General features: G+C 38.3%; 1 protein-coding gene across 17 annotated transcripts in view; it reads left to right on the top strand.

Annotated features, from left to right (window-relative positions):
* ELAVL2 (ELAV like RNA binding protein 2) overlaps positions 1–18,254 on the top strand; it is an 86,216-nt gene extending 67,962 nt beyond the window's left edge. For 10 of the 17 annotated variants that reach the window (XM_063421453.1, XM_063421462.1, XM_063421448.1 and 7 more), the window contains 4 exons: positions 6,855–7,008; positions 9,456–9,681; positions 15,000–15,038; positions 15,513–18,254. In XM_063421453.1, the coding sequence (XP_063277523.1) occupies positions 6,855–7,008; positions 9,456–9,681; positions 15,000–15,038; positions 15,513–15,843 (750 nt within the window). In that variant the 3' untranslated portion in view covers positions 15,844–18,254. The remainder of the gene's footprint in view (positions 1–6,854; positions 7,009–9,455; positions 9,682–14,999; positions 15,039–15,512) is intronic. The other 7 variants (XM_063421449.1, XM_063421454.1, XM_063421455.1 and 4 more) reach the window with 3 other exon arrangements.
* The last annotated feature ends 7,349 nt before the right edge of the window (positions 18,255–25,603 follow it).

Here is a 25,603-nt window from a genome sequence, read left to right on the forward strand (position 1 = left end):
AAAATAGATACTTGTTCTCTCTGTGCATTTTTGGGACTTCTGTAGGAATGCTTAGTACTTCAGCAGATTTATGGTTCAAGTTTGTTTCCCATTAGTATATAGAAGTGGAAGGAATTTTGCTGGTTCAGTCACAGTGTGATGTATCCTCACATTGTGGTTGAACTGAGTGTAGTCCTACTCAGAGGAAACTGACTGTCCTGACCCTGATGTGTGATGCTCTGGGTTGGAGCTGTGACAGACACCTCTGATCCACAGCTTCTATACTAGCCTGCTTGTCATTGGATATATTTTTCTTGCCCCTAAGGGCATGCCACTCAGTGTTTTCTTGAAATAAAATACATTGAAAAATATGGATTTGCAAAATGCTGGCCTAAGAATTGGGTTTTTTTAAACTATGCATAGCAATACAAAATCCTATTACCTCTTCTGTTTTTTAAAAGAAGATCCTGTAGAATGCTTTATGGAATACTTCAGTGAATTCTTTGCAAAGTATCTTAACCAACTTTCAGGTGCCTGAAAAGCAAATAATAGCAGTCTTAGTCTTGTCTAACGTGCTGTATTACCTTCTGATTTAACTGAATAGTAAAACACTGGGGCGGGTGTATACCCTGATGGTAAAGCTACTTATGGGTGTGTTAGGTATGTGAATCTTGCTCAGCTGGACAGTATGCCTCCATTATTATGTAGTGCCCTTTGTGGCAAAATTTATGGTTTATTTGCAATGTAAACAGATTTATGTGTACTACAATTAGCCTGTGAGGTTTGGACTTCATTGAATTATGCAACTTGAATGTGAAAACAAGTTGCATCTCATAAAAGGTAAAATATTTTCCGCAGCTTCTCTTTTGGTAGATGATGCTGCTGGCAAGCTTTTTATCTCTGTTCTATTTCAGAGACAGTAAAAATGTGAATTTTTGTGCCTGGAGTGATTTTTTTTTCTGCTTACCTTTTTGCTTGTCCACAACTTCATTTTTCATTTTGGTTGTACAGAAAAGATCAGTTCTTCCTAAATGTGGAAAACTCAGATAAACGAAAAGGTTACAAGGATCACTGAGCTACATATAAGGATAAGAAAATTGAGTGCATGTTTTTGTTGTCTTCACTTTTGCCTTCTCTCTTGGGAGAGGAGAAATGCTCCATGGCTTCCCCTCCCCTTGGTTTAGGGTTTTTTTTTGAGAAAACTCCTAAATAGAAAGAACATACAAGTGAATGTATTGTGAGATTATCTGAATAGGAATATCTTTCACTGTGAAGTAAGAGTTCTGCACCAACAAGAGAGTGTGTTAAGATTCACTGTCTAAAAAGGAGTGGGCAGACAAATGGCCTGTCTTTGGACTGGCTGAGAGCCATTGCAGGGGGGTGAGTAGGAGGCAGCTTTTTACCTAGACTATTGGGGGTATCAGGAAGACACAGGACAGTATATTTGACTTTACTTCATGGATGCTAGTCTGCCTTGATGATGGACACAGCTCTTTGTGGATTGTGGCTGCCATGGAGTCTCTGAAAATGACAGTGATGCTGTGCTTTTTGAGGACTTAAAGTGGCAGAGCCCTGCGTGCAGGACTTGGCGGTTCTCTTAACAGAGAATCCAGGTGAGACATGTGTAGACATGTATGCAAATAGATGTTGGAAAGGGGAGAAGAATATTTTGTCCAACCTAGAGGCCCTGGAGCTAACATTTTTTATAAGATAGCATTTATAAGATGTCTATATTCTACTTAGCATAGTGCTGCTCGAAAGTCAAATTTAATAAGGTTTTCCTTCTCTGAAGTTCTTTGGATTATTGGTATGTTTACATGGGTAATTATTACCTGTCAGAGGAATAAAAATTAAGGAATATTTAATCTAAATTATTAAATCTGTATGTTTTCTTCTCGCTCCTTTATAACTTTGCATGTAATAAAAATTAAAACAGGCTTAATGTGTAACATTCTGCCAACTTCCTGTTGGAATGGATTTGACAAATTCTTTGGCTACAAACACAAGATGTCCTATTTTGCTGTCATCACCTAGATGACTGCCCTACTGTAGAAAGTTGTTTAATGAGAAGAGCTAGTTAAAGCCTTAGTAGAAGAGCGAATACTAAGCATTCAGCTTTACAAATACCCAAAAAAGTGCTGTATAGCAAGAGAAGGCTTGAAATGAAATGCTGCAAGTTCATTAGTGTTCTTTGATTCATTTTCGTTAAAACTTGGCATTACGCAGTGTGATTTCACTTGGTGTCTTGAACCACTACTTAGATTTACAGCAAGATTAATTGTAAAGGAATTATCCTCTAATTAAACTGTTCAATAGCTGCACCCTTAAGAAATTTTACCAATGATAGTACTCTTGAAAACACTTTAAACAGTTAATGGAAAATAGCAAAATACTGAAAAAAAGAGAATCTGGTTTGGTTTCTGAGTTCAGTGCAACAGATAAAAAAGATTGAGATTGTTCCTGACTTCACCACTGATACTTGTAGAGAAAAATTTTGGTTAATTTTTTGATTAACTAATATCCTTGGGTAACAATGAGGTAAGCATGAGTTGTGTAAAAAAACTATTAACAGAGGCAAGTGAGCTGTGAAACTGAGAGAAACCCTCCTTACCTTCTGGTTTGTTTTTTTTTGTTCCCACCTCCCCCTCCACTAGTATTTAAGAATGTTGATCTAGTAAGGAGCAAAAGGGAATCCTATGTGGAACTTTAATGTAAAGGTAATGAGTTTTGCTAACTGTCAATCCGCAAAAGCAAAGAGAGGAGCTATGATGCCAGAGCATTTCGTGGCCTTGACAGGGTAATTGAATACCTCAGGACTGTATTCTTAAAGTCAAATTGCACTATTCTAGCAGACCTGAAACAGAAGAACATTTTTTCTTGGATGAAGGGTAAAAGTGGATTTTTTTCCTTAAATTTCTACAGGAGTTGCATAAATTATAATTAGGCAATTAGGCAATTTAGCTATGTTAACAGTTAAAGCTTTGACGGCATTTTGATTTTAATACTACACACACACACAGAGACATATCTTTTCACCCCCAGGTAAAATTTGTTCTTCACTGAAATTCCAGTCTCCTCAGACTCTGAATGTAATTTATTCAACTTAAGCTGACTGCTTGTTTTTCACATACCTGAATAGTATTGAGAGGAGGATTCAGTTCTTAATGCATATTGCTGTCACCTGTAAACCACGTTATGGCCAGGTGGTTGGTTGTCCATTCACACAGTGTCAGGCCAAACCATAAAATGTGCTGTCCTCACAGCCCCATGTGACATGTTGCTGCTGATTAGAGTGTCTTGCAAGAGTCCATCCCTCAGACTTCATCTCTGCGGTGTGCTGCAGCATCTTCTTACTAGAAATCAAATTACAACCATTTCTTGAATCACGGTATCTCATATAAATTTAAGTGCAAGTTAAGAACACTTGCCTGGACAACGACCTCTGAGAACATTGCTGTAAGAAAAAGCAGCATGTCCTTGTTTTTTATTGTGTTGGCAAAGGAGGCATACTTGCTCCTAATGTATTACTTTTCTCAATATAAGTGTCTGCTTTATAGGTAGGTTTAACACATTTTCATGTGGACATACTGGATGGTAGTTTTTCATTGGAGTTTTTTCCACAGAAACATGCATTTTAAAAGAACTGGACACTACTCTTAAGGGCAAGTAGTGTTCTAAGCAGAAAAATTGCACTTGAGGTAGTGAATGTAGGTATTTACTGAAATACTGATTTTAGCATTTAAAGATTTCAGATTTAAAGACTTGGAAGAATACATCAAGTAGAGGTGTTTAGGAAGAAATTATGTTAAATTCTCAAGTTTTTTGAGAGAATACAAATACTTTGTCCTCTAGTAATAATAAAAGAGGTCAAAGCACAGTACTGAGGTATCTGGAGGTAGTAGCAGATAGTAAGAAATAAAAACTTTCACTTGTAGGGGCTGTTCCTCTTTATTATTTTTGCTAACGTCTTTGTTTTGCCTGCTAACTTTCACAGTTTTCACTTGAAAATTGTGAATCAGATCTTCTTGATGTCAGGAAATTAAATATTAAAGTAGTAAAAATACTTAGATTTGGTGGTGTAATGTTTGCATTTTTAGAAACAAGAAGTGTCGTTCCTACTAACTGCAGTGGAAAATTTCAATAAAACTGTTTTTAGATTGCTATCTCCAGAGTAGTGCTCTTCAGTGTTTTACAGTGTGTGTCATCATTCAATATTTAAAACTCCAGGCTTTCAGGCTGTTTCTTTACTTGCCTTGTGTTCAGCGATGTTAATATTGTGTAACTGTAATGTTCACCTGTTGAATTAGCCGTAGAATAAAAATCTTGGCACAGTTCTTAATTCAGTCCATATAAAAATAGTTTAAAGAGACTAAATATAGAACTAGCAGCAAGTGATTACTGAATGAGCAAAATAATATTATAGAGATGGGGAGATTAGTCAGGAGAGTCTTTGCTTTAAATGGTATCACAAGTGAAATGGCTGGACTTCGACATCAAAAATAAAGAGGGATATGTCCCATGTATATCTCATACTCTAGGCAAGGTTTTTTCATTGGAGTTAGTTACACCAGTAATATTTTGTGGTGTCTGTTCTTCTCTAGTGGTGCTGATCTAAATTACATCGCATTTCTGAAGGTACATGTTTCTTTCAGATTTCTTGCCTAACCAGTAGTTCTGGTAATTAGCAAGATGGTTAAATACATGTTCTGATATTGGTGATGAACCACTGATTTTGGTTTAATATGTGTTATTACTGTGACTAATGTGCCCAAATTCAATGTGCTGGAGTAGTCAGTTGAAGGTACTGACAGTGAAACTGGATTTGTAAGAGTAGTGTATACTTCTCTGGAGTATCGTTTCCATTTACTTGCACTCTTGAAATTACGTTCAATGTAGGCCTTGAGTGCTACATCAAACTATTTGAAATGTCTTTCACCAGTGAGGGCATGGGCAGTACTGGACCACCTGTCACCACACAAGAACCCTACCAAAGGAAAATAAGAGTTTTGCTGAGGCTGCTTTGTATCTTGACAGATACCAGTTCTGTAGCGTAGTGTCGAAATACACTGCAGTAAGTTAGAAAAAATGTTTTGCAGGTTTCTTCTCTTATGATAGACACTGTGTAAGTTTATATTTTCATATATGGCAGCATGTGTCCAGCAGTGTGAATTCCCCCTTGAAAGACAGTGTCTGCTAGGGTTTGGTAATTCATGATGTTACTGGGATTAATGCTGTTTCCCAGGCAATCTGTCTTCATTCCTTGGCCTTGCGTCTCCTTAAAATCCTGCCAAGTGAGGCATGGAAGTTTATTTTTTTAAAGAAACTCAGGGCCAGTTGGGCAATTTGAGCAAGTTAGTTCATTCCTTAGCTGTTGTTTTTTTCTGCCTGGTAGAAGAGGGTAGCTGTCACTGTCTTCATTGCTTCTTTGGCTGAATGTGGTTGAACTTCACTGACTGTTTTCCTGTAACTTCAAACACAGGGCTTTAGCTCTTGTGTTGCTCTCATGGAAAGAACAAGGCAGTATGACTTACAAGGTTCCATGTTGGATAGCTACAAGTTTTTGAGGTCAGTCCTCTACAACCAGCACAAAGGTACCATGCACAAAGCCTCTGGGTGGAACTTGAAGGATCACAGCAGTGTTCAGGGTACTGCTTGTTTAATCTCCAGCATGCTCTGTTTTGCTTCCACAGCAGTCTGAAGAATCTGCTGATCTGCATGGAAATGTGACAGGAAGGAAATATCAAAGAATTAGGCAAAAGACAGAATGACAGAATCAAGTTCCAGTTGCCCAGTATTGGCTAACAGTGCATGGAAGGGGAGGGAAGGAAAGGAGATAAATCTGACTACTTCTTGAGAATTCTTTTTACTTTTACGTTTTACATAGGTAAAAAGCCTAGATGAAGTATTTTGTTCTGTTGGAGAAGCACAGGTGTTCTGTCCTAATCATTCTTGTAGTAAAACCACTTGTACAAACTTCAGGAGGAAGTAGTGAATGTGCTGTTCTGTAGCATGTGTCTAAAGGTCAATGAATCTACTTGATCATCTTAACATATTTTGAGTGACATGTCGAGGCAGCAGGTAAAAAACTTCTGTCCAAAAGGATCTGAGAAATTCACTGTTAAAAGGCATTTGTTTTTAAGGCCTCTGTTGCAGAAATTGACAAGCTGCTGAACAGGCAAAATAGGGTTTGGGGTCTTACTTCTGCCATTCATTCTTAGGCCTGTGAAAGCAAGGTAGCAGCATTTATCTTGATCTGGTGAATGATTGTGATTATGTGTCATTTGGTAGCAAGCTCAACACTTAAAAATGACACAGTAGTTGAAAAATACTTGCAAACCTCTAAGTGGTTCAGACTGTCTTTCTGTGCCCTTGGCCTATATTTCACACTGAAATCTTAATTCCTTGTATGTTTTAGTGCTTTTTAATGAGAATTCATGGAACGCAGGCTGTTCATGGAACTTAGTAAATTTGTCGCTTTAATCTCATAGTCAGCTAACTGAGAGCACTTTCTCCACCAAGCTTGCTGGAATGTGTACCTAGCTTTTTCTCATTTATTTGGATGTACTTTTTATATATGAGTTCATGTAGTCAGCTTTTTCTGTGTGGTCTAAATTGCGTTCCTTCTGGTTTGGGAAGCCAGCTCCAAAAAAACCCTCCCAAAACCAAAACAAAAACAAAAAAAAAAAAAAAAAAAAAAAAAAAAAAAAAAAAAAAAAAAAAAAAAACACCAAAAAAAAAAACCCCATGCTACTGAACTGGCTTTGTGGAGTAACTGTTCTGTCTGCTGTTGGAGAAATTTTCATGTCTCACAACAAATAACACTGCCCTGTTTCAGCAGTTTTTGAAGCTTTTTTTTTGTGGTTTGTTTTTCAAAGGTTTCTTATGCACGACCAAGTTCAGCTTCTATCAGAGATGCCAATTTGTATGTTAGTGGACTTCCAAAAACAATGACCCAGAAAGAACTGGAACAGCTCTTTTCCCAGTATGGACGTATTATTACTTCTCGTATTCTGGTTGACCAAGTCACTGGTAAGTAGGCGGTTTTGCATGGCCTTTCATGGACTCACAGTTTAGGAAATATTTTGTCTTTCAGTACAATAGTCTTGTGTCTATGATGTATAAAAGGTGTATGTAGGGTAGAAAATACATTTTTCTCCTGGAATCATTGATAAATATGCATGGACAAAAATAGACTGTGTAGTGTTCTGAGCCAGCTTGAGTCATTTCCACCCTGAAGGTGCAGGTTTGAAGCTTGTTTGATGACTTGTAATACATTTACAGCTGCTGTAATCTTCCTTTCCAAGCTGCTGCATGAAATTAGTCTCCCAGTACCATATAAAATGCTATTAAACTTTTTTTTTCTAAGAAGAAAATTTTATGCAGAAATGCACAGCTGGTTCTCTGGGGCTAGGACTACCAGAGCCCCAGACTGGCAGGTTCTGTTAATACTGTTTTCAAGGCTAACTCATTAAATTTGGGCACACACATGAACTTTCAGTTCCTCAAGAGCAGGTAAGTTCTGTGATTACCTATGCCTTAAAGTACTAAGATATAACAGGTTATTTGCTATTATTACAGTATGTGTGTCAATCAGGTAATGGTGGTCAGTGACACTTTGTGGTTACTCTTCAGTCTCCTACAGGTTTTTTGCTCTCTCAAATGGCTGATCTTGAGGAGCTTTATAGTTTTCAGAATCACCTGCTGTGACGTCTCTGCCAAATATAAGCAACTCAATGAAAAACTAAGTACCTGACAGGAGTATTGAGTGTACAAAGCAAGATACAAAGAAACAGAGCTCTCCAAATTCTCCCCCTTCTGGAATACTAAGGGGTGGGACTGAGGAAGTCATTTACTCACATAATTATTCCCTGAATGAGCTGGGTTTGATTTTTTTTTTGTATTTATACCTTTCCAAAGCCGCATAGCCTCCTGGATAGCAAATAGCTTTCAACTGTAGAAGGTCATAAAGTTTTTAATTGTCTTACTTTGAAAAGTTTGCACATGCCAGCATTTAAGTCTTGGCTGACGACCTTTAGAGGAACTTTTGTGTACTCCTTCAACTTCCACTAAGTTAAAAGAAATCTCAGTGTTGACACCTAATACTTAGAGAGTGTTTTAATAGTTTGAGTTGTTGAGAGTGTAGAGAGGCCTGGAAAGGAAAGCTAAAGGCCAAATACTGACTTGTAGAGGTAGCAGATTTGCAGGACAGATTGCTAGTCTTTGTGCAATAAACAGCTGTTCGCAGTAGGTTCCTGTATATTCATCCATAGAAATAGATGGGATTTAACGAGTGGACCAGTAAGTAAATATAATTTGACTTCTAATATGCTTGCTAATTTTATTAATATTCATAAATCCTGCTATTTGCAGTGTACTTTCTGGCATATAGATTGTTGTTAAGGCTTAAGGCTTTCTTGCCTCCTTCTTTTTAGTAATTTGGAAGAAGTAGGCTCAGAATGGTATGAATAATAAGGTTGTGACTCAAACTCATATAAAAAAATGCAGAGTTGAAGCTGTGACATTTGCCTCTTTAAAGCTTTCTTATGCCTGTTCATTGTCACTTTTGATGGCTGAAATCATCATTGTTTATGAACAGAATACCTTTCTTGTCATTAATGTCTTTCTCAATTGAGGACAAGTGTCTAACTCATCTGGTTATTCTTGAACCAAAATGTAAAGGGGCTCTAAATGACACTAGAAATATTACAACAAAACATTGCTCTAACTAATGTTGGCTGTTAGTAGCTTTAATATTAATTGGTTCAAGCATCCACAGCTCAACGTGTTTATGTCTAAGACATTTGGAATTTCCGTACACACTTCTGGATTCTTTTGCATGTTGCCTTTGACTTTTCTATATCAAGTAAAGTTTTCTTTGAAAGTAACGCCTAATGATGTATATTGATACACTGAAACTGAATCTTTTACTAAGAGGTAACCACTGACTGCGAAAATGTGGTCATAACTCCCATTGTTGCAATACAGTATGTGCACGTCATCATCCTCTTAGCATATTTGCTCCAGAGAGGGCTTCAGGAGATACAGCAGAGCAAAAGCCTTTTTTTTGCTGCTAGAGAGCAGAGAACTAAGCTATTTATAGAATTTTTGTGAATTTAGGTACTGCACAGTAGCGTGAGCAGAGGTTACAGTGCATCTGGGTTGGGTTCATCTCCATCCAAAAACAGTGCTTTGTTTCTGAATTCCAGTTTGGCTCATTATATTTATGTCCACTGTTTTCCCTCAAACTTCCAAGCTTTTTTACACAAATGTGTCTTACATCAGCTAAATTAAAAATTAAATTCAGAATTACAGTAGAAAATTTTTATTTTACACAAAAGTTCTGTTCTGTTAAGCCAAAGTTACCATGTGTTCACTGCATTTGACCATCAACCTAGCAAATGGCCACACAAAAAGTTAACATGTAGTGTTCTGGAGTCCGTGAATTCTTTACTGTGTGCTTTTTTCGCCTTGTGCAGGGGTGTCACGGGGCGTGGGGTTTATCCGGTTTGACAAGCGAATTGAAGCAGAAGAAGCTATCAAGGGCTTGAATGGCCAGAAACCTCCAGGTGCCACAGAGCCCATCACTGTAAAGTTTGCTAACAATCCAAGCCAAAAAACCAATCAGGCCATTCTTTCCCAGCTGTACCATTCTCCAAACAGAAGGTATCCCGCCCCTCTAGCTCAGCAGGCTCAGCGTTTTAGGTAAGTCAAATAATGTGCACAACTGTGCTGAAACTTGCATGTTCCCACAGGCCTGTTTGTTTGCCTCTACGCTTGTGCTTTCCTGCTTGTCTGACTTCTGTATAGGAAGGAAACACGTGAATGTTGAACTTCAGCTACACTACCACAGTACAGCTAAAACTAAAAATGCATGCCATCCTCCTGATAGTGTTTCAATGTCTAATAAACATACTTAGGTAAACCAAGGTGGCATCTTTTTTGTACTCGGTCACTAAAACTTTTTTCCAAAGATTACCTTTCATTTCCTAAGTTATTCTTGATTAATGTGCAAGTTGATTCAGTTAATGTTGAGAACTATGAGATTTAGTGTTCTTTTCTATGGCATGCCACAGCCAGCTTCCTCTTTTATTTACCCCCTACATTTTTCCTCTGCATTCTGGCTTTCAGGTTTTTTTCCTGGTTAGTTGTCTATGTTCTCCATGCCATACTTAATCTTTTCTTGTTACAACCTTTCATAATGCAGGTTGTTCGCGTATTTTCCACATGTGCTTTTTGAGGATTTATGCTCCTATCATGTTGAAACTATTGCCATATAGTTCTCTGTGCAGTTTAGTGTATTGAAAAGAAGGGATGGTAAGAACAAAGTGAAACAAATGCTGTATTGTCTACATCCATGAGTACCTTGGATTTTTTTCAGTCATCTTGATTATTTCTTCCCTCCCTCTGCCCCTGAACAATGTGGCTGGACTGTGTTAAATAGTAATACACTCAAAGAGTATTTCTGTTTTGTTTTTCAAGAAACAAAACCAGTTGACACCTTACTTCAAAGAGAATATACCAAATTTCAAAAGCTCTGCATTGCCTAGGCTTGCTTATAAGCCAAATATTCAAGAGTTAATGGACTAAATTTCTGTCAGAATTTCTGAATTTTTTTCTTCAGCTTTTTGGCCTTATGTGCTGCATCTCACAGGTGTGTGGAGTAGGTGTTCTGCTGTAGGAGAGAACACCTTTTATTTACTTTTTTGTGGTTCTTCTTACCATTTCTTAAGTAATGAAAGGCCTGACTTAAAACAGGGTTCTGAATATTGCATAAAAGTAGACTTGCTATTATTCTATAGGCAGAGTATAGGGACAGAAATTGTAGGATGGACTCAAGTGCATGGTTTGAAATAAGGTCATGGGTTATGTGTTACAAGCTTATGTATTAGAACATTCAACATACTCTGGCAAGTCTTGGCCTGCAGACTCCTTGAGCCCTTCTGACTGCCCATGTTCCAAGATACTCCTCTGTTCAGTTTCACTCAGATGCTGGCTGGGATAGCATTGGTATTTTACTGATATTCCAGGTAGATCTATCATGATTTGTAAAAATTCTCTCAGCTTTCAGAGATTTTTTGGTTTGGGGGGATTTTTGTTTATTTTGGGGGGGCGGGACATTGTGTGCATGCTTTGGGTTGGGGGGGGACTTGGGGTTTTTTTTTGTGGAGGGAGGTCAGATTTGGTTCTTTCTGGTTAAGACCTACTTCTTTGCACTTAGGTATCATCAATAGACTAGCCCTATCCTGCAGCTTTAGGCTTTGTGTCCTAAATTTTGACTGGTGGAGAGTTATTTTTCTTTAAATGGAATTCTATTTTTATGAATGTCCATTTACATTTCACTTGGAAGCTGATGGTTGTTTTCTGAGATACATAAGTGTAAAGTAATAAAAGTACCTTAGGAGATACTGTGATTTGCCCTGAATACAGGATTAATGGTAACAAAAAGCATTGAGTAATATCAATTCTGTAGTAAATAGGAGAGTCAAATCTCTCTCACTTTCATTGATGTGGAAGAAAGAAAAAAAATTAACTTACTGGTCAAAAGGTAAACTGAGGTTGCAGACAGATAAATAGATTTTTTTTTTTTTTTGGTCAAGTCCTTCAGGCTAATGTTTCATCACTAAAAGACAGTCTTACCAAATTTTAATCTTTACGCTGTAAAGAGAAATCATCTTTTCTTGTCTTTTAGGCTTTTACTTTGTATTGTTTCATCATTCCAGATCTGGTGCTGACTCTATAGTTGGGATGGCACCAATGCTTCAGATCTTTCATGTGTTACACATGCAAGAAATCTTAGCTGTTGACATTTAAGACAGGATTATCTAATGCAGTTGCCCCATCTCTGTTAATAGTTGACAGAGGCCTGAAAAGGGCTTCAACTTTAATAATAAAGGCAACATGATCAACACAAGTTTCCTTTTTTCTTGCTGGACTTTCAAAAGCAGCACTATTTCCTCAGTTTCTATTAGATGTGTAATTTAAAGCATCTTTAAAAGTTTTCCAGTGAAAGTCCCTGAGAATTTTTCCAGAATATTTTCAATTCTTCAAGGTAACTGAAGAAAAATCAGACAAGTGACGCCATTACTGTGTTAAGTCCTCATCTGACTGGCTTTGTAACAAGCACCTATAAGTGGTGGTGTTTCTGGAACTCTTCACCTTGTTCTCCACCCCTGATGTCAATGACAGTGGACCTCAGTCATCCACACTGTCTAGTGATAGTAGTCAAGTATTTTTTAATTTCCCTTTTTCTGCTCTTTTAGAGTTCAGTGGTTTCTTGTCAGTGTATTCTGCAAACCCAGCTCGCTGCAGAATCAGTGTGCTCTGGAAAACCTAATCAAGTGTACATTTTTTACCTAGGCTCATATTTTATTGAGTCTTAAAGAGGATCTATAATAAAACCTCTTCTTCACGTATCTGGGATTTGCTAGAAACAGAGCTTCTTCAGGGTAAACATTTTTTTAATAAGCAATTTAAGAGACTCTAGGAATAAGAGCTATAGGAGTGGTATGCACTGCATATTTTGGGTGTTGGCTAGATAATTTAAAGGGATTTAGACTTGTGGCAACATTCTGTAACTGGGGTAAGATGAGGCAAGAAACATATGGAGAAATCTTGAAAATAATGTACATACATATGTGTATGTGTATATTCCAGAAACACTACATCCTGGAAAAACATAGCGTCATAGAATATCCTAAGTTTGAAGGCACCCACAAGGATCATAGAGTCCAGCTCCTGGCCCTGCACAGGATCATCCTCCAGAGTTCCTGGGAGCATTGTCCAAACAATTCCTGAAGGCTGGCAGGCTTGGTGACATGCCCACTTCCCTAGGAATGCTGTTCCAGTGTCCAGCCACCCTGTGGGTGAACAACCTTTTCCTAATATCCAACCTAAACCTGCCCTGACACAATTTCAGGGCATCCCCTCAGGTCCTGTCACTGGTCACTACAGAGGAGCGATCTCTGCCTGTTGCTCGCTCCTCTTCCCCTCATGAGGAAACTTTGGAGTGTGAGAAGGCCAGCCACCCCTCAGACTCTCCAGGGTGAACAAACCAGGTGGCCTCAATTGCTCCTTGTACAGCTTTCCTTCCAGACCTTTCACCATTTTCTTGGCCCTCCCTTGGATGCTTTGTTTTTCTTACATTGTGGCCAAAACTGCCCCCAGCACTCGAGGTGAGGCTGTCCCAGAGCAGAGCAGGACAGTCCCCTCCCTTGCCTGGCTGAGATGCTGTGCCTGATGCCCTCACAAAGGTGGCCCTCCTTGCTGCCAGGGCACTGCTGGCTCATGTTCAACTTTCTGTTGAGTAGGACCCCCAGGTCCCTTGCCATGCTTTTCAGTGTCTCATTTCCTCATTCTGTCTGTACACATCCAGGGTTGCCCCATAGCAGATGCAGAATCTGACACTTGCCCTTTTTAAATGTCATGTGCTTAGTGATTGCCAAACCCTCTAATTTGTCAAGGTCTTTCTTCAGAGTCTCTCTGCCTTAGGGAGAGTCAATAGGTCCTCCCAATTTAGTGTCATTGGTAAGCTTACTTAGTGTATGTTCTTCAAGTCCTGCATCCAAGTCATTTATGAAGATGCTAAAGAGCACTGAGTCTAAAATGAAGCCCTGTGGAATCCCAGTAGTGACCAGTTACCAGTCAGGTGTCACCACATTCACTGTAATGCATTGTGCCTGACCTTTGAGCCAGCTGTTCACTCATCACATAATTTGTTTATCCAGTTATGTGCTACACATTTTGTCCAGAAGAATCCTGGGAGAGGCAGTATCAAAACCTTTACTGAAATCCAAAAAGATTATATCAGCTGGATTCCTGTGATCGGCTGGGTGGGTTATCCTGTCATAACAGGAAATGAAGTTTGACAAGCAGAACTTTGGCCTCATGAAGCTATGCTGGCTGTGATTGTTTTTCAGTACTTCCCAGAATAATCTCCATAATTTTACCGGACACTGAAGTGAGACTGACAGGCCTGTAGTTTCTAGGGTCATTCTTCTTGCCCTCATTGAAAACTGAGGTAGTGTTAGCCAGCTTCCATCAATTCCATATTGCCAGGATCATTAAAAACATCGTTGAAAGAGTCCTCACAAAGACATTGGCCAGTTCTTTGATGTTCTTGGATGAATCCCATCAAGTTTCATAAATTTGTAGGGATCCAGTTGGAGCAGGAGGTCCTGCACAAGTTTAGAGTTGTTCACCGTTCTCTCAGCTCAGGACACTGGGACTCTTCAATATTAAGGATGGAGGCAAAGAAAGCATTAAACTTCCCTGTCTGTTTGTGTCCCTGTTTGTGGGGTGACTGTCCTCATTCTCTAACAAGCTAATACTATTTTTGTACTGCTCTCTGAGACTGACATATTTAAAAACCTCTTTTTGTTAATCTCCACATTTTGGCAAGCTTGAACTCTTGTTGAGCTTTGGCCGCACAAATTTTCTTCCTCCAGTGGCAAGTAACATCTCTGTTCTTTCCATGTCCATCTGTATTTGCCTCCTGTCCTTACTTAATTTTTTTGCCTGAGCCCTGCTCAGCCAAACCAGCCTTCTGCCTTCCAGCATTCTGGAATTGTCAGATGGAGTAGGAATAGAAAAATCTTTCTTTGGAGTTTGTTACAACAGTTGCTAGCGGTCCAAAATACTGCATCTGTCTTGATAGTCATGTCAGCAAACATGCCAGAAGCCTCAATAAAAGTTTTCTTCTCAGACAAGTTAGTAACGTGGAAGACTTCACCAATGTGGTCACTACTGTAATTTTATGGTAACAGTATGTGATTTAGACTGAATTTGTGGCCATGGTGCACTTTATGAAATGAACTACCTATGATTGTGGTTACTACAGAAGAATATCTGTTTTGTATTCACTGTTAGGTGTAATAAGGTGCCATGGCTCTTTCTGTGGTGATACTTTAACATTTCATGAGGTTCTGTGCACTGTAATGGATGTGACAGTAATGTGCTAAGTTTCCTTAATCTTAAAGGGTGGAAAAGTCTGAAGACTGAACATGTTGCTAAATGTTTTGCAGGTTGGACAATCTGCTCAACATAGCTTATGGAGTAAAGAGGTAATAAAGGATTAGTTGGTTCATAACAACCAAATTATTTTGAAGTATTTTGCAAACTCTTACTTTTCAGTAAGACTTATGTTGGATTTTTGCATGTTAAGACTTCAGCTGAGATGGTTCATTTTGATGCATTTTGCATGAAATAGACAAGCCTTCTGTAGCAGTTCCGTGGAATTCCTGTTTCAAATGACTTGCTAATCCTCACTGGTTTTATAGCATGCTTTCCTTTTGATTTTCTGTTACATCATTTCAGACATACCTAGCACTGTTCTCCCTAATCCTGTATAATTTTTTACTTAGTATTTGTGCAGTTAGGGGGGCAAAAATATTTTTGATCTTATCCTTCTAGCCTAAGCAACATGTTCATTCTGTGAAAACTCTGTATCATTCTCTTCTTTAATTTTGACATTTTTTTCTGAAGTTTTTTGTCAACAGCTATATTATAATTCTGTTTTGCTTTCCCTCATTCTTTAGTAGGTTTCCTCCAATGACCATTGACGGAATGACCAGTTTGGCCGGAATTAATATCCCTGGACATGCAGGAACTGGGTGGTGCATTTTTGTATACAACTTGGCCCCTGATGCTGACGAGAGTATCCTCTGGCAAATGTTTGGACCCTTCGGAGCAGTAACCAATGTGAAGGTCATCCGTGACTTTAACACCAACAAGTGCAAAGGTTTTGGATTTGTAACGATGACAAACTACGACGAGGCAGCTATGGCAATAGCCAGCCTGAACGGATACCGCCTTGGTGACAGAGTATTGCAGGTCTCCTTCAAAACAAACAAAACGCACAAAGCCTAACAAGTTATTCTCAGTGCATTAATACATGAAAATTATACAACAAAGGCAATTTACAAGAAGCTTTATGCATTAGTAAATGCCTTTGTTGTATGCCAGTGTGGAAATGGGGATAAAATGACTACTTAGCATCCTAAGAATATGTGAGATTTTTTTATTGCTAATGTTTGAATTAGAACTTCTTATCTATCTTTTGTGTTTGAGTATTGACAAGAGGTACAGGGTTTTTACCTGTCACAATGCGTATTCTATTGCCTTCTTTGAAGAAGGTGGACCTTTTAAAATGTTTCAGCTAAGGGAAGAAGTTTTTTTTTCTTCATACATGACTGCCTTTAGACTATGAGTAAATATCGAGGCTTTGTGTAATACTATAAATTTTCTTTTGTCATTTCTTGATTTGCTTTGTGTTTAATTTACATTGTAATGCATTACTATTTTGTTTTGTTGTTCAAGAAAAGTATCTGAAGTTTACATTTTATTTATAAAGTTATGAGCAGTATTTATTTCATCATCTTCATTTGGGTTGGGGAATGGGAACACATTATAAAAGCTTATTGTAAGAATACTGGAGAACTTTTCGTAAAGCAGTACCTTGCCAAAGAGATAAGAGCCTCTTTGATGTGGGTTTAAAAAAGCATCTATTTTTATAAAAAAAAATAAAAAATTTGGAGAAACTTTTTACTGGTCCTGGAACAAATATTTTGACTTGAATACTTTGAGAAATCTCTTCGTATGACACCTAGTGAGCTTTTAAAACTTACCAGGAGATTTGCAATTGTTGGGAAAAGATTTAGAAAGATTTATGATGTAGAACTACTTTTGAGACCTTTGTATTAAGAGGTAAAGTCAATGGGATGCACTGTTGGTTTCATTTTTTGTAATCATCAGTGGAGTCTTTGATCATCCTGGTTGTTAAGTGATAGGTGGCTCACTTTAATTTGTGATTTTGAAGCAAATGAAAATTTTAAAAAAAGAATATAAGAGCAAGCAGAAAACTTTAAACACTGAGATATGGGGGAAAAAAAAAATCTGTTCTTCCTAAAGAATTCCCTTCAGATAGAGCTCATGGTGTTTAGTGATGTACTTGCTATTGTTTGAAGAATTGTTTTGTCTTAAGAAAAGACATCGAGCATGGTTTGTGCAGTAGCAAATCAGCAGAAGTGGCCTGAGTTGGATAGTTAGGAGGTATTTTGAAAGTTATGTTTAAGGCTAACACCTGAGCTTTGTGTAATGTAAATAAGACCTAAGTTATGAACCTTTCAGCTAATTTTGATTATTTTTTTAAGTTACATGCCAAGTGATGTTCAATTTTGAATGTTTTTGTATAAGTTTTTTCTTTGTAAATGGCATTAACATTGTTACTTGAGGTCTGCTTCTTTTTCTTTTTTTTTTTTTTTTTTTTTGTCCTGAGGACTTGAATTTACAGTGCATCAGATCTGTTGCTATTTTTGTCTGTAGATAGTCTAGCTTCAGCTGTTTATGGTGATGCAACATTTTTGTTTATAAATATGTTTGTGGTAAAAAAACAAGTATAAACATATGTTTTGAGCAAATTTCCTTACATTTTTCATATGAAAACCATAAATACCTGTATGCTATTGAAGTTTAACTTTGTATGATGCTTAAATCACTATTTGGGGAAATAGAAAAAGTCTTTACCATGTATTGAAGAAATTTAAGGAAAACAAATACAGAATATTTTCTGATTAGCATCTAGCTTATAATTAAATTAAAAAAAAAAAAAAGCTGAGGGTTTGATGCCTTCACCAGGATGCACTGACAACTATGTAGTTACGTCCTGCTTTTTGTATAAACTGAGATGCTCATACGCTTCCCCTTAGAAAAAGCAATGTTCTATGCATAAAATAGTTGTACACTATCTTTGCAGTTGTTTTTGGTTCTTATTCTTTTAAATTGTAGTTATAAAATTTTCAGTATAGTACAGTACATATACTGTGAAGCGCGTGCTAAAGTGAATAAGCAAGTTTTCATGCTGACCCACTCAATGCTATTCAAAAATCAATTGGCTTCCTGAGTACTTCATTCTTAGATGCATTTAGGTTGTTAAAGCTAATCCTCTGCGTTAAAAGTTGTATATAGTATAGAAATCACAAACTTTCCAATGTGGGAGAAATAGTAGCTACATGCTTCTTTCATATACTACTGTAGCAACTAACGGCATTGATGAGAAGGCATGTAAATTGGGCTTCACTTTACAGTGTTTATCAGAGCACTTAGTAAAATATAAGGCTGGTATTTATTTGAAGTTGTATAGTATGACTTAATTCACATTTGTTGGAATAGAGAATATATTCTGTTGGATATTTAAGAGGTTGTACATGTTTTCTTTTTGTGTTTGGATTCTTTGTACTTTTTCATGTTCAGTACATCAATAAACAAAGTTGAAGGGAAAACAGTCTCATAAGCTGGTCTTTTACCATATTTTCCACTGGTTTAGTGAGTAAGCAATCTCATTAAAAGGTTTCTACAGAGCTCTTGAGCTACTTGTAATTTAGGTTAGGATCCTAGTTATCAACAAGGAGGTAAGACAGTGGAGCTGTGTACCAGTTCTGTTACTTTAGAATTCGTGTAGAATCTTTCACTTCAGTTTTACATTAACCACTGAGTACTTAGGCTGATATAATACATGAGAGTCATGAAATGCATTCAGTAAAAATTAATTTGCTGTCCGTGTAGCAGGCTGCAATGCAGTGTAACTAAGTTAAGTGAATGCCCTAGTGTGTTTTCCAAGAGATGAGACAGAAAGACTAAGTATCCACTCTGAGGTGGAGATACACCAGTTGGACTGTGCTCTGGCCTTCCTCAGACATGAGCAGAGAGCAGAAAGAAATCTATATCCAGGGCATTGTGTAACCTCCCCCTGCCAGGCTGAAGGCAGTAAGTAGATCAAAAGGAAGGAGTGAATAGAGGCAAGCCTTTGCTTGGCACAATAGACAAGAGCCCCTTTTGGCCACTTTACCCTCCCAAGTGCCTCTGTGCAATAGGTGTGAGGCTCTGGATGTGGTAGGAAAGTCAGTGGATGATTAGGACAAAGGTCCTCCAACACAGAAAACTGCCTCCCTGGGGCATGAATTGTGGACATCACCAGGAGAATTCCTAGCCTGGTTCAGCCATCACACTCATACTACGTGTTGCTGGTCTTCCATGTGCCTGGTGACAAAGCCACAGTGCATAGTCCAAAGGCTGTCAAAAGAGATTTCAAGGCCCTGCAATGGTTGAAGAGGTAGTCAGGAGCACAGGTTATTTTTTCCTCTACTTTTGTACGTGCAGGTACTGACATTGAATAAAGCAGATGGACCCAGTCTTAATATCTGACTCGGGGGCTGGTGGCACACTGCCACAATTTCAGTTTCTTTCGTATAATGGGTTGGCCTCCGTGGTCGTGGATGTGATGAATTTGCATGCGATTCGCCTCTCTGAGAGGGGAAAGATGGGCTAATGGAGCTAATAAGGCTTATTGATAGGGCAATAAACTTGATATGATGGGGGAAGGGGGTATAATCAGACTTAATGGTTAATAAGGTGTAGGGTGACATGCTCTTCCAGTCAGCAAGGGATGCCTAAAGCCTGGAGAGGGTAAGGAGGTCAGCAGGAGAGTGCTTGAATTACAACATCAAGGAATTCCAGATATTCCAGCCAGAAAACTTCATAGGTGCCCAACTCAAATGCCTCTGTGTTAATGCACACACAGCAGGAGAAACAAACAAGAGGAATTGGAGGTATGTGCTGGCCTAGAGGACTACAGTCATTGGCATCATGGAAATGTGGGTTGAGTCCTGTTGATTCGAATGGAAAGGTATGGGCTCCTTAGGAAGGTCAGACAAGGGAGATGAGGCAGTGTTGCCCTCTATGTCAGTGACCAGCTGGAGTTCATGGAGCTTCACCTGGAGATGGATGAGGAGCAGACTGAGAATCAATGGTCAGGATTAAAGGCAGGCAAGGGACAAGGAGCCTTTATAGTGGGGATCTGCTACATCTTGTCTGACCAGGAAGACCAAGCAGCTGAGGCCCTTTACAGAAAGACAGGAGTGGCTTTATGTTCACAAGCCCTGATTCTCATCAGGAACTTCAACAACACAAGTGTCTGTTGAAAGGACAGGGCAGAGAAGCATAAACCTCTTGCATTAGAAGCTTCCTGGAATTCTTTGGTGATAACTTCCCTCTACAGTTTGGATAGATCAGCCAAGGAGGAGAGGTGCTGTGGTGGATTTTGTTTCGTCGGAGGAGTGTGAAGTTCAGGGACATTCTGGGCTACAGTGTCTGTGAAATGGTGGAATTTGAGATCCTTAGGGCAGCAAGCTCATTACCTTGGAGTTCAGGAGAGCAGACCTGAGCCTATTCTGGGTAGAATACCAGGGGATAGAGCCCTGGAGGGCAGGAGACCCCGAGAGAGCTGGATGATGTTCAAGGCTTGTCTCCTTGCAAGGGAAATTAGGCAAGGGTGCAGGGGGCCTGCACATATGAACAAGACACTCCTAGACAAACTTAAAACACAGGTAGCTTACACAGGGTTATAGCAAGAGAAGGTAGCTTGGGAGGAATACAGAGTTGTGTTTAAATCATGGAACTGTTCCATCACTCTTGGCTGAGCCAGATGCAGTTTCCTCACTCTAGAAGATGGCCCTGCTCACCTTGATCCCCAGCTCTGCCTCAGGATGTCCCTAGGACTGTTTTCCTTGGCAAGTGGCAGTTAACCATCCTCGGGTTCCAACCCTAGTCTTTCTATGATTTTATGAAGTACAGGGAGAGAGGAGGATTTACTCTTATCATTATACTCATCTGTTGTTTAATTACTGGATTAGTAATTACTAGGCTCTATTAATTGGATGTAGTTTGCTGGCAATTTTTTCCCTTCCCAGTACTTCAAGTAAATCTTCAAAAGCTAGTAAATTCAACTTTCTTCTGCCCTTTTGAGATACATACACAATTCATTTGCTTCACCCAGTTGAATGAGTGAGAGCCACCAGTGAGAACACATTTCCAAAAGTGGCTTGTGCAGTATAGCTTTTATTTTTAAATGTTTTCTTCCACCTTTTCTTTTTCATCTCTACTGTGAGATTTTTGATACAAAACTGTGGCATGTGTTGTTGAGCATCACGCTACAGTGTTGTGGAATTGAGATTACATGGAGGGTGGGGTCTGTGAACAACGTACATAGATAATAGCACTGCAAGATGTCAGTCAGAGTTTATAACCAGACTATTTAGGGAAATAGTTGTGTGATGATGGTTTTTTTATAGTTATGTTCTTGGATGGCTGGAGTAATGAGAGGATGCAAGGCACTGTACTTGGCAGCAAATGAGGAGCTCTACATGGAGTTCGTATTCCAGCAGGGATATATGTATGTTCAGCTTTCACAGATGGATAGCTTTTAGTTCTCAACTTAGACCAGTTTGAGTACACTGTAACTACTCATAGTTGAAGTATTTTGCTGTATGAAAGTGAGGATGAAATATGTTTATGTAAATTACTTCAGTTTAAAATCAAAATGTCTTTAGCTGCAGAGAAGGCAGCAGTCAAGAAGCAGCGCTAAAAATTAGCAGTTATAAATACTGTTGCACAGGGGAACTGTCAGGGCTGAAATATACAGATTTGATTATGTGTAGCTGACTGTCTTATATCTAGATAGTACTTTTCTTACTATAGTAAAGTTTTATAAAGCTGTAGAAAAAATTGCGAAGCTGCTTCATGCCATTTGTGAAGGACTAGTTCCTTTTGTATGTAAATAGTAAGAGTTCAGGAACAAGTGTAAATACCTGTGAGGGAACTGCAGTGTTAGCTGGAGCACTTGGGCTTCATTACTGCAAAACATGCTCAGGGTTTGTGTGGCCTCTTCTGGAAAACGTACATGCAACAAGATTGGTCGTGACAGGTGACCTTCCCACCTGTGTCTAGGAAAGCCTTCCTTTGGCAAGAGAGTGTTTTCGCAGCATGAAAGAAAAATATGTGTTTTTAAAGTGGCTGGTTGCCCACTAGGGTTGTATGTAGTGTGCATTCTTTGTTTCTATAACAAGTTTTGTTTTCTATCATCAAGTGCTAAAAAGTCTGGGATACCCCTACCAGTTCTGCTGAGAAGTCCTGAGTCATGTTAAAAAGTCTTTATTGTTACTATGTGAAGGTGACTAAGTGTATAGAAGTAGTGACTTCAGTTAAGCCCTAGAAAGCAGCAACTAATTAGGACTTACTATCAAAAGAATTATATATTTATTTTATGACTAGGGATAGTAACTCTGGTTTTTTATCTATAACAGTTTGAGAAATGAATGCAATTTGAGAGATGTTGCATCGTGTATAAAATAATAGCCTAGCACTGCACAATTTCAACCACATCAACATTGTTGATCCAGCTGTGCTCACACACATTTTAACATTGGGCTTGTTTGTCCAGTTGTGGCATTTGGACCTCAGCATTTCAGTGTGTACATCTCATAATGAGGCATGGCTTTTTTCACACTGACACTTTCCTAATTAAACTTCACTGTGTAGGCACCTTCTGCTAAGCTACTGCTGTGATGGCTGATGGTTTGGGTCAGCATATGTGCTAGCACATCAGTGGTCGTCTGGCCGAACAGACGGCTTAAAGCTAGGGGAGAGGTTGGGTCTTTTGATGGATGAGGCAGCACGCTGTGCTAGTCTTGGAAAGGCTGCTGTTGGGGTGAAGAGCAGTTCTAATCTGAAAAGCTGGAATTGCTGCCCATGTTTTCAATAACTAGGGCAGAAATTGAGGAAGCAATGCAAGATTTCAGGTATTTTGAAAAGAATATGGGCAACTTCAGTGGATTAAGAGGTTTTTTAACTTCATGCCCTGAGGTTAGAGGGATTACTGTCTCATCTTGTAATTACTCCTTTCAACCAACTTTCTGCTCTGAGACATAAATGGGAACAAGGAAAACTATCTTTTTTAGTATTTATAAGGTCAATATAAAAGCCAAATATTACTGCAGAGGGTTAGTAAAGCTTGATTTTTTATTTTATGTATTGTATCGTGATTCCTGTGCACAAGTGAGTTTAGATCAATATGACATTTTTAGTGACCTTGTAGTACTGTAAGTGAAGTCATTACAAGTGCTGGCAAAATATTGATTATAAACACTGTGTACTTTACAAAAAACATAAGAGCTGAACTTTCTTTTGAAGCAATTCTTTCTGAATTATTCTCTTATATGCAGTAAGGCACTTCATTAGTACAGCACTGGTATTTCTATTGCTTTGAGTGCAAGGATGTTCTTAGTTTCAAGTGTTTACTTGAATGTTAACAGCTTCTACAGCTGTTAATAGCTTCTTCTATTAAAAGCCCTGATAAAAGAGTGCTATTTTCCATCACCTATGAAAGACAATATTCTCTAATAAAAATTAAATATCCCTGAAAAATGATCCACTACTTGATATCTACCTGTCTCAAAAGTTTGGTATTGGCTTTTAGAAATACAAGGTACTCTGTAACAACCTGTAATATCAAGAGGAAAGGGAAGATAGTCAAACTGAAACACTTCTCTCCTACTGCTTGTCAGTGCTTTGTGCCATAATTCAAAACACAAGCTAAAGAGTGGCAAATTTTTTTTTCCGTCCTTGATTAGTATATTGGCACTATATCTGATGCATCCAAAACAGTTCAGTGGTAATCTCCACATCAAGCTGTTTGCCTTCCCTGTGCAACAGTTCATGTTTTCTGAGGAGCCAAGACTCCAGAGACTTTCTGCTTGAATTCCTCTTTTCTTGAAGTGTTGTGTTGCATATTCATTGTGCATAGCTACATTATCCAGTTTTACAACCACTAACTCAGATATGATATAATTCTGAATTTTGAATGTAAATGCAATACTTGCAGTAAAATGATGGCTGTTGATGGGTGCATGCTTTTTTGATGGGTATTTTTCTGGTTTTTTTTTTTTTAGGGAGGGGGTGGTGTGTTTTGTTTTGTTTTGTTTTAGTACAAAAGATATTTAGTAAAGTGAATTTAGGCTTCCTCAGATTGCTATTTGTTGTGCTTAACTCAACAGTCACACTTGACTGTCCCCCATCCCACAACTCTGGTTTGTTGCTTACCAATCCTGGTACATTGCACATCTAAGCCATGAAAATAGACTTGTGCATGTGGCGTAGGAAAAGGACTGTAGGCATCTCTGTGCTTTACAAACTTCAGGGGAGACCAGAAAGGTAAAACCGGTCTTCAAATAGTTCCATTAGATTGCCTGTCCAGGAGTTAACAAAGCCTGATCCACAGCTGATTAACAATTTACTTTCAAGTGTGCTTGTTCCAGAAAGTGGTCACTTTCCATAGTGAAAATACTCCTCTGCATTCTAAATAGCTAAATAAGATTTGCCATAAACATGAAGTTGATACCTTAGTATCTTATGTGGCCATCTCTCAGAGCAACCAGGGGAAAGAGAGGAGGAAATCCCAAAAGTGTCAAGTCTGGACCAAAAGAGCTGTCAAAGTTGTTGAAAATTCAGGTTTTGTGTGAATTTTATGAAAACTTCCCATTCCAAAGACTACCCTCTTTGGTCCTTGGGCTTGTTATGACTTACTCAAGGAAAACAAGTAGTTAATTTCCTGCTACCAAGATAGCTTATCCAGAAAAGCAGAAACAAAGATAAATAAGAATATGAAACCGTTATAAACAAAAGCAGCAGAAGCCTGAAAAAGATCTTTCAAATTGTTATACCAAATTTCAGTAGATCTGTTAGCTGATAATGTGGTTCTTTGAAACCTGCATAAACATGGAAATTAAAAAAAAGGGAAAAAAATAAGTAAACATTTAAAAGCAAACTTGAAATAAAATTTTATTTTAAAAAAAATTAAAATTGAAGTCTGGCGGAATTACCACAGTGAATTTGTAAATTTCTGGAGAACTTCTTGGTAAATCTTTGAGAATATTTTGAGAGCCTCTGCTCTAAGCTTCTATTCAAAATAAATTTCTGTAGCTATTGTCTACAAAAAGAAATGAAAACTTACAAGAAATTCATGGTAAAATATCTTCCCTCATGACAGAATTTGAAGTAATTATTAAATGTATCAAAATACCTTACTTTATACTCAGTTCCACACAGATGTTTTACCTTAGCAGTGGCTCTAGATGAGGATTTCTGTGGTATCATGAAGAAAGTTGTTCATTCCAGGAACTTAAAGGGAAACTCAGTTTTCTTGGAAAATGGAAAAAAAAAAAAAAAAAAAAACAAACTTTGAAAAATTCTTGAAGACACTGCTGCAAAGTCTTTCTTTCACTTCTAATCTCAAAATTAGCAGATACTTTCTTCTATAGGTGAAGATCAATTTCATTAAATATGCCAGCTGGGTACATTTGTGCTTTAACTTCAGTGTGCTAAAGCTGCAATCATCTTCTAGCATGGTCTCACTCTTAATCTTTTGCTTTTATAAGCTTTGAACTGTAACCAAGCCTTACAAGGTCTAATGCAGGGCATATGTGGTGTATGATTTCAGGGAGTCTTGTCAAGGCGTAAGGGGACCATGTTTACTGCTACTTGACATCATTTTCTCTGTAGATGGTTCCTAAACATGAAAGTTCCTTTAGTAATATGGCAGCATTGTGACAGATACCATAAATATTCCTTGTCAAATTCTGGTTTTTAGCTTTTTTCAAATACCCTGTTTAGAAAACGACCCTCTAATCTGATGAGTCTACCCTCTGTCAAGTATTCCTTCTGCAGAAGAGACTTGGATTTTGCAAGTTTACCCTTTAACTCTTCACAGTTATTTGTCAGAATCCAGAAGTAGTCACAG

The sequence above is a fragment of the Prinia subflava genome, chromosome Z, assembly GCF_021018805.1.
Source record: "Prinia subflava isolate CZ2003 ecotype Zambia chromosome Z, Cam_Psub_1.2, whole genome shotgun sequence".
NCBI classification, from domain to species: domain Eukaryota; kingdom Metazoa; phylum Chordata; class Aves; order Passeriformes; family Cisticolidae; genus Prinia; species Prinia subflava.